At 34.5% G+C, this 10,279-nt stretch overlaps 1 protein-coding gene and 2 pseudogenes across 1 annotated transcript; all 3 read right to left on the bottom strand.

The window, feature by feature from the left end:
* LOC102592673 (disease resistance protein RGA2-like) overlaps positions 1-1,867 on the bottom strand; it is a 37,029-nt pseudogene extending 35,162 nt beyond the window's left edge.
* A 701-nt stretch (positions 1,868-2,568) lies between these two features.
* Positions 2,569-3,009, bottom strand: LOC107058877 (putative disease resistance protein RGA1). The gene has a single exon (XM_015305105.1). It carries the CDS (start codon positions 3,007-3,009, stop codon positions 2,569-2,571), a length of 441 nt encoding a protein of 146 aa, XP_015160591.1.
* Positions 3,010-7,271: 4,262 nt separating this feature from the next.
* The window catches only part of LOC102592327 (putative disease resistance protein RGA1), a 3,879-nt pseudogene continuing 871 nt past the window's right edge, over positions 7,272-10,279 (bottom strand).

The raw sequence follows: 10,279 nt of genomic DNA, 5'->3' as shown, positions 1-10,279 counted from the left end.
TCACATGTTCCCATTCACTTTCTTCCCTCTTCAAGCATAAAAGACCTCCAAGAGTCTTGGCTGCTAGAGGCACACCCCCACATTTCTTCACAATCTCCTTTCCGATTTCCATAAGTTTAGGACTTGTTTCGGTTTGGTGGCCAAATGCACGTTGCTTGAACAACAACCAACAATCTTCTTGAGATAAATTTGATAACTGATATAGTTGCAAAGTTCCCATAATTGATCCAATCTTTTCAAGGCGAGTAGTAATTAGAATTGAAGCACCACTTGCTCCAATCTTCAATACTGCTCTAAGATTATCCCACTTTTCTTGATCTTCATTCCAAACATCATCTAAAACGAGAAAGTATCTTTTTCCATTCAACAACTCCTGAAGCTTCTTCTGGAGGGGAGCCAAGTCCATGTCACCAAGTGGCCTTCTTTCAATAGATTCTACAATTGCCTTTATCAACCTCTTCTCATCAAAATCATCTGAGACACAAACCCATATCTTTAGATTGAAATGTGTGGTCACGCTCTGATCATTGAAGATCATTTGGGCAAGTGTCGTCTTTCCTAGTCCCCCCATACCAACTATTGGGAGCACTATATTAGTTCTTGGGCATTACTAACACTGTTTATCAAGATTTTCACCATCTCATCCTTCTCTTTGTCCCTTCCATAAACTTTTGGCTCTGCTAAAACAAAACCTGTTCACAAGCAATGCGAACACAAATTTTATTAAATTCAAGCTCACTAAAAGGAGTCAGCAGGAATAATAGAAGATTTTTGCAAAACAAAAAGACACAAGGAAGGGTTGACATGGAACAAACATGTATAGAATCTGGTACAGGGGCGGAGCTATAGCCTAGTAAGGGTGGTCAGATGAACACCCTTTGTCGGAAAATTATATCGGGTATATAGGCAAAATTTAGTCTAATATCTGGATATGTATTAATTGAACACTCTTTGACACAACAAAAGCAGATGGTCCAGCGGTAGGTGCACTCGTTCACTTCATGGAGGTCTGGTGTTCAATTCCTACTTGCTGTATTTTTTTAATACAAATCTCTTTTTAAACAAAAAAACACAGAAATTTTTGTGCACCTACTCATCGGTAAAAAAAAAAAATGTTTTGGGTACTCACTCCGCCAGAAAAAAATAATTATCGACTCTTTAAAGGTTGAACACCCTTGGCGAAATTTCTGACTCCGCCACTGATCTGGTAACTACAAAAAGTTGAATATAAAACTAAGCTATTAGTAAGTACTTGGCTAAACACTGTTTTAAGATGAGCACCTGTTTCACGTTTAGCAACTTGTTTCTCAACAATCTTTTCACGCAAATGAAACTTCCTTCTTTTCGTCAGCAATTGCATCTAGTTTCTCCATCATTCTTTTCATTCTTTTTCCGAACTTGTAACGAAAAATGATGATCTTTGGATGAATACACCCTAATAAGGACTGATTGAATCTTGCTGCCTCATTTTTTACATTCATCCAAGATGTCATCAACTTCATATGCAGCAAAATTGAGTTTCTGCAACCAATTCTCTATCGCCTTGTCCTTCAGTTGCTTCTCCGAAGCATCTTCAAGCACAAGTTGGATTGTAGAAAATGTGCTTGAAAGCTTTTTGAAGTCGTTTTTGAAACCGAAAAGCAATACAAGTCCCCCCTGGATGAAAGAAGTGATATTGCCTAGCAGAACTTGAAGGAAAGCTTCAGCCATATGTTGGAATTCACTGTAACACAAAAGTTAATTGAAACAGATTAAAGTGACTGATTTATTCAAGATCATGTGTGTGAATTTACAATAATTGATCAGTTTGTGAACTCGACTATTCAAAGTAAACAGCATATGTCATGACTTTCATTGCCACTACCAAGACTTTTCTTTCCACAGAACCAAATATCAAGGCATTCAGCATTCTAGTCAATATCACTAGTTGTTGACTTGGTGTTTCCTTTCCCATTCATTTGAGTATATGCTTTTGAAAAATGATGAGATAATATCTCAACTTGTACTATAGATCTTTGTAAAGCTTATTATAAAAGAAAAACTATTGTTGAATAAATTCAATTGATTTGGCATTTTCAGTCTCGAGACCCTAGCTTTGCCGGCCATGATCTGCCCCCTCTTTGGGTTTCCTTTTTTGGTTGCTGTAATCATATGTGTGAAAATTTTGAAGAAAAACAAGTTTCAGGGCAAGATTAATTAAAATGTGAGAAAAATAACTTATTTTTATTAGCACAAAAAGTAAATAAATTATGAGTAGGCAGACAGAAAAAAAAAAGAGATCATGAATTGTTCTTTTTGGTCTTTTTTCCATTTGCCACAATATTCATTCCCAAAGTGATTATCAACAAAGTAACAAGTATAATACGAATAGTGAAACAGATCTTCGAAATCATTGATTTGTTTCCAAAAGAAAATCACAAAATTACATCCAAGAACCACTTTGGGACATTCACAAACAAAGAAACAATTACAAATAACTTTCTACTATATCCTGAAATTAGGAATGTGAGCAATTTTGTGCCAGTCTTCTCCTATGTCCTTCTCACATCGTCTTTTCAGTTCGGGACATTATCTAACAGTTAAACTTATGAGGGCTGTTAGGTGTTGCAATCCCTCGGGCACACATTTTAGATCAACAAATAACTCCGTAAGTGAAGTTAAACCTTTCACCCCTTCCTCGGGAAGACTCTCTAGTGTGCCACGATATTCAATTTGCAGAATTAATTTTCTTCCCACAGGTTTAGTCAGTGAATAGGCCAAATTCATTTCTGACTTCACATAATCAATGGAAATTATTCCATCTCTCAGCAGCTGCTTAACGACATCATGCCTTAATTTCATGTGTCTGCTCTTACAATTATAAGATTTATTCTTCGCAATAGCAATTGCGGCTTGACAATCACAATGTATAAACACATGAGGCAACACATCCTTTATTAAAGGGATATGCGCTAAGAGCCACTCAGCCTCAGAACCAGCTAGCTCCAGAGCTACAAACTCTGACTCCATAGTCGATCTAGCAATGATCGTCTGTTTAGCTTATTTCCACGATATTGCACCACCACCAAAGGTGAACACATACCCACTAGTGGATTTTGTCTCAGCTGAATCAGAGATTCAGTTTGCATCACAATACCCTTCTACTGTAGAAGGAAATCCACTATATAGGATACCATAATTCATGGTTCCTCTCAAATATTTCATCAGTCTAATTAGTGCAAACCAATGCTCTTTATTGGGATTATGAGTATATCTACTCAGTCTACATACATCATAGGCTATATCAGGCCTAGTAAAATTCATTAAATGCATTAAACTCCCAATAATCTACGCATATTTAGATTGAGCAACTGGGTCACCATAATTCTTTTTAAATTGAGAGTTAGCATTATAAGGAGTGGTTAGAGGAGTCATTTCAAAACATTTAAACTTTTTAAGAAGTCTCTCCACATAATGTTATTGTGACAACATTATCTTACTTCACTCCTTATAATTTTAACTCCCAATATCATATTTACTTCACCCAGATCTTTCATATCAAAATTAGTAGACAAGGATTGTTTGGTACTTTTCACAATATACAAAATTGTACCAAATATAAGCATGTCATCAACATATAAGCATATTATGACATAATCATTGTCTATCACTTTAGTATAAACACACTTATCCACTTCAACAGAAGAAAACCATTTCTTATTAAGAATTGATCAAATTTCTCATGCCATTGTTTTGGAGCTTGCTTAAGGCCATAAAGAGATTTCATTAATTTACAAACTTTATTTTCTTGTCCGGGGATAATATATCCCTCAGGTTGAACCATATAAATTAAAATTAAAATAAATAATATAATAGTGACCTCATGAGGCCACGTTTATTAAAAATAAAACAAAAGTAAATTATAAAATTGCGACTTAATGATGTCTCTTTTTTTAAAAATTCGGAAAATTTATTGGTGGCCTCGTGAGGTCTCTATTTGGCGACCTCATGACGTCTCTACACAAAAGTCACCTACATTATAGCGACCTACCGTTGAGGTCTCTTTTTTAAGTCTCTTTTTGCAGTTTTTTTAGTAGTGCTAAATCACCATTTAAAAAAGTTGTTTTAACATCCATTTGATGAATAAAAAGCTTGTGAATAGAGGCTAAGGCAATTAAAACTCGAATAGAAGAGATTTTAGTCACAGATGCAAATGTATCAAAATAATCAATATTTTGTTTCTGCGAAAATCCTTTAGCTACTAAGCGAGCTTTGTATTTATCAATATAGCCATCAGGATTAAGTTTCCTTTTGAAAATCCATTTACAACCAATTGATTTTGCACCAGGAGGTAAATCAGTTAAGATCCATATTTTACTTTTCATGATAGAATCAATTTCTATTTTTATTGCCTCTTTCCAATATTCAGCATCAGAAGAAGATATAGCTTCAAAATAATTTGATGGTTCATTATCAACAAGAAAAGTTTGAAAATCATTTCCATAAGAAGAATACTCTTTTCTAGGCCTTTTGCTCCTTCGCAGTTCCTCATTAGAGGTATTCTCATTATTTCTTTCAACAGGTGCATGAGAAATTTTATCAGACAATGGAAAAACATATTCAAAAAATTCAGCATTCTTTGTCTCAATAATAGTATTGCTATCAAGCACATCACTTTTCACAACAAGAAATTGATATGCAACACTATTTTCAGCATAACCAATAAGCATGCAATCAGTCGTTTTAGAACCTATTTTCCTCTTTTTAGGTTTAGGCAAAAGAACTTTAGCAAGACACACCACACTTTTAAATAATTCAAGTTAGGTTTACAACCTTTCCACAATTCATAAGGAGTTTTACCAGTTCTTTTATGAGGAATTCTATTCTGTAAGTGACATGCAGATAATATAGCTTCACCCCACAAATTATCAGGAGCATTAGAACTAACTAACAAAGGGTTCATCATTTCCTTTAAACTTCTATTTTTCCTTTCAGCTACTCCATTTGACTCAGGTGAATAAGGCAAAGTTAATTCATGAATGATTCCTTCTTTTTCACAAAAAGCATTCAAAGATACATATTCTCCACCTCTATCGGATCTTATTCTCTTGATTTTTCTACTAAGTTGATTTTCAACCTCAAATTTATAAGATATAAAAGCATTAAATGCATCATCTTTATTTCTAAGCAAATACAACTTAGTAAATCTAGAAAAATCATCAATAAAGGTCACATAATAACTTTTACCACCTCTAGTCATAGTTTGTTTTAAATCACCCAAATCAATGTGAATCAAAGATAATAAATCAATTTCTCTATTTACTGAAAAACATGACTTTTTAGTCATTTTAGTTTCAGAACAAATTTCACATTTATCAAATTTATATGAGTCTAAACCAGATATCAAACCAAGAGATTGCATGTTCTTTATATATGAGATATTAACATGTCCTAACCTAGCATGCCATAAAGAAATAGACTCAACATATAGGCAGAACTTGGTACTTTTACTGAACTTGGTACTTTCTGATCATTTTCCATTATCGTACTTTTGCTGAACTTGGTACTTTAATGAACGATGGAATTCTATGCTCCAACTTTATTCCACTCTGAAAGAAATCTAACAAGGAGAAAACATGCATACTCATTTTTTTCTTTGTTAGACAAAATTTACACTCAGTTGTTTAATTTGATAAACAATATGCCTGTTAAGTTAATTGTTTGTTATTGGATTAAGGATCCAAGTGTAGCAAATAGAGATTCAGAACAGAAGAGAATCTCTTTTCTTTGAGCTGCTTCGTTAAGAAAAGCAAAACAGAAGTATATTTAAACTATTTCCAATACAACATAACTATATCTGACCTAGTGATAGCAAATGGGCGGGTTGGGTAAAATTTGGGCGGGTTGAAAATGGGTCAATATAAAATGGGTAATAATTTAACCCGCCCATATTTGATATGGGTAAAAATTGATTGGGTAAGAAATGGATTGGGTAAAATACTAGTTTACCCATATTTTCATGAGTAAATAGTACTCTACTTAAGAATTCAACATGGAGAAAATATTTTAGTCTTTTTTTAAGATGAAAAATGTTGAAAATGCTTCATTTAGTTTTATTGTATCATAAAAGTAAAAAAAAACCTTTAACTTTTCAATATAAAATAAAATTATGTAATAACAAGGGGAAAATATTTTTAATTTCAAAGTAAATGAATATTTGCATTTTAGGACTAAAACATGCTTAATGCACTTTAAGCAATGTCAATACTAATACATGATTTGCTTATTTTACACTATGTATTTATTATCCAATATAAAATTAAATAAATAAATAAATATAATTATAAATAACAAAAGAAATGTACATTTAAAATATATATTTTTGGAGGGCCAAAGACTTCACCTTTTCAATTATAGTGAAAAATAATTAGTTCTATAGAAGAACATAATAAGCAAGAGAAATTACAATATTTTTAGTGATATCGTGAATTTATAGTAATAAAAGTTTGAAGCTTAACCCATTTGACTAATCCATACATTACCCATATTTTTATGGGTTAAATATGGGCATCAACCCATATTTTACCCATGTAAAAAATCACTCACCCAACCCATTAAACTATGGATGGGTTGGGCGGGTCATCAAAATATGGGCTCATTTTGCCGGCAGTAATCTGACCCTTCTCCGAATTTGATAATTGCCATATCAAGTTTTATGTGTTCGTCTTTTTTATCAGTAATTTTAAATTGAAAATATAGCATGAGATTTTTTTAGTAATTTTTCTGAATAGATAATATCAGAATCATAACTTAATTTGTATTTCTCTCTTTTATTGTATCATTTATTAATTATTTAAAAATATATTTAATATCTTTTTATACCCGTACGAAGCACGATTAAGTACGCTAGTTAGATATATATCAGCAAAGATATCGAGGTAGTTGGTGATACTTCAGTAAGGAAAGTTGCACACCTACTAATTTAAATATGAAACATTTCCCTTTTTTTTTTTATTAATAAAAGATTTAACTTGGTAATTGGTATGCATATTCATGGAAACTGCTAGCCATTTTCACATCTGTCTTTTCTTGTGGGGTTGGTTTATCTTCATCTCTGTCAGAGGAGAGCACACATTTCCTTTCAACATGGACAGAAGAACTTCATTTATTTATTTTTTGGGACATGATTCTTTATATACTAATTTCTGAGTACGTGCTTAGCGCGTGTATTCCATATTGTTTGTATATATCTTAATAAATACTTGAATAAAATCAAAATCCACACTATCCAATTTTTACAAAACGCCATATATATAACTTAATTGAGAAAAAAACTTGAAATTCCGACTTAAGCCATGATACACAAATCACTTTTATTTCAAAGTTTAATTTATGGCTTGTTGCTTGTGCAAACAATAAAACATCTAATTACGAATAAACACATCAGGAATGTGAGCAATTTTGTACCAGTCTTGTCCTATTCCCTTCTCACATCGCTTGGCCAGTGTTGGACAATCCCTCACTGATAAATTTGTGAGGGCCGTTAGGTGCTGCAATCCCTCCGGTAAACATTTTAGCATCTTACAATCATCAAGAAATAACTCCGTAAGTGAAGTTAAACCTTTCACCCCTTCCTCGGGGAGACTCTCGAGTACATGACACCCAGTAATATCCAGACGCTTCAAAGCATTAAGACTAGCCAAGCTGGTAGGCAGCTCTTTGAGATTCCGAAAGAAAGAGATACCCAAGTATTTGAGATTCGCAAGGCTTTTGAACATCTCTTCTGGGAGTGAAGCAGCCACAAAGCTACAGCGAATGTAGAGGGAAGTAAGAGCCCTGAGATTAGATATGGAACTGAAACCTATTGCATCTGACTTGTCCCCACGGACTTCCAATTTCTTGACAGAAGAAAGGGTCGGAATAACCAACATAGGGCAGAACCAAATCTCCATCTCTTCAAGCACAGGGAATTGCTCTTCTCCTTCCTTTTTCAGCAATCCTTTCAGATTATCAAAATAACCTATAATAAGTTTTCTCAGAGATGGAAACCTTCTTCTTGTAGGGAATCCAGAATCAACATACTCCACTTCCGCAGACCCTCTACCTAACTCTAGACTTTTTAGACAAGGCAGCTCACCAAAGGGTGGTAAGCATGAGCAGTTTTTGCAACGGAAGATTACAATAGAGACAACATTTTTCAAAACAGAGTGATTCATCCAGTCTGGGAAACGGATTCCTCTGAAGCCCTTGATTTTTAAATAAGTCAGATTGGAGTGTGGTTTGAGGGCTTCAAGCACTTCAACTTCTTCTGATTCATATCTATCATCGTCATCCCATTTCATGCTTAAAGAATGCAGATTTTCTTTTGCAGATAAATTGGCTTCTTTTGCATCCATATCATTCTTCACTCTCTCAAGATGCGTGATTTTAATTGAACCGTAGAGATTCAGGTTTCGTAGTTCACCAAGTTGAGAACTTTTCTTCCTTCCCACTGCAAAGCAACCAAGAGTCTTAAGGCATGTCAAAGATCCTATCCTTGGTGGCATAGAATTCAATTCATCGTAACTATTAAAGTGTGAGCAAGTTAGAAGAAACTGTTAGTTAGTTGTTTTAAATGTTTGTTACAAGGACTGCCAGCTGGCTTCCACTAGTAGCTAACTAATGCCAGCTGGCTTCCACTAGTAGCTAACTAACGTGCCTATAAGTACAGAGCACATGTGATTGTAACTTTACTTTTCAGATTCAATAAAATAGTTTCCCATTCTCCCTCTTCTAAATTCTCTCTGCATATTCAGTGATCCATATCAATGGTGGACGTATGTGCAGAGTGCTAAACATAAATTTTACAGTAACCATCAAGTAAAAGATTTCGGAGACTACCAAGTTTTGAGGTTTGATTTGGCAAACAACCAAGTGAGGAGCAGTATTGTAGATCAAGAGTTTGCAGATTTTGAAGCTTGCATAACTGCTTTGGAAGACTACACATGTCATTGTGAGAGAGGTTCAAGTATCTTAAATGTACTAGATCTCCAATGGAAGACGGTAACTGCTCAAATTCTAAATTACTTAGATTAAGCACCCTCAACGAGACAAACTTTTGCAAGTGAGAAGGAGAGTAAGAAGACACCACTTTTGCGAAACCAATCGACATCATATGTGGGAAAACTGTTACATATATTTCACGGATATTGTTGCTTGATGCGCCTGCCGAAAACAGAGATGTTGCCAAATCATGAATGAGATCATGCATCTTGAAATAAGTTCGACCAGATTTAACTTCAATCTCTTGGAAGAAAGACCTCAAGTATAATTCATTCCATACTTCATTACCTACATCCTCTAGCTCCAAGTTTCCTTTCGATAAAAGAAAACCATGTGCCATCCAGAGAGAGATTAGATTTTCCTTTTCCATTTCGGTATCCTTTGGGAATACTGCACAATATGCAAAGCATTGTCTCAAATCAAGTGGAAGATGATGATAACTAAGTCTCAGGGCAGGCAGAATAGAACTTTCTTCTTGAGGCAACTTCCAAATCTCACTATCTCTCACATGTTCCCACTGTCTTTCTTCTCTCTTGAAGCGCAAAATCCCTCCAAGAGTTTTAGCTGCTAGAGGCACACCACCACATTTTTTCACAATCTCCTTTCCGATAGCCACAAGATTATGATTTATTTCTTCTTGGTGCCCAAATGCACGTTGCATGAACAACAACCAACAATCTTCTTGAGACAAATTTGACAATTCATATGGTTTCAAAGTTCCCATAATTGATCCAACCTTTTCAAGACGAGTAGTGGTTAGAACAAAAGCACCACTTGCTCCAACCTTCAAGACTTGTCTTAACTTAGCCCACTTATCTTGATCTTCATTCCAAACATCATCTAAGACGAGCAAATTATTTTTCCATTCAGCAAGTCCCAAAGTTCTTGTAAGTGGAGCCAAGTCCATGTCACCAAGTGACTTTCTTCAATAGATTCTACAATTTCCTTTATCAACCTCTTCTCATTAAAATCTTCCGAGACACAAATCCATATTTTGGGATGGAAATGCTCAATTACTCTCTGATCATTGAAGACCATTTGGGCAAGTGTCGTCTTTCCTAGTCCCCCCATACCAAGTATTGGGAGGACTGGAAGTGTTTGGGCATCGCTAACATTGTTTATCAGGATTTTCACTATCTCATCCTTTTCTTTGTCTCTTCCATAAACTTGTGGTTCATTTAAAACAAAACCTGGTCCAAGAATTTTGCACAATAAAGAGAAGCTTGAGAAGCAGCAGACATATTTCAAATTAAAAAAA

The sequence above is a fragment of the Solanum tuberosum genome, unplaced genomic scaffold (assembly GCF_000226075.1).
Source record: "Solanum tuberosum cultivar DM 1-3 516 R44 unplaced genomic scaffold, SolTub_3.0 scf00683, whole genome shotgun sequence".
NCBI lineage: Eukaryota > Viridiplantae > Streptophyta > Magnoliopsida > Solanales > Solanaceae > Solanum > Solanum tuberosum.
This window is presented reverse-complemented; position numbering and strand designations above follow the sequence as displayed.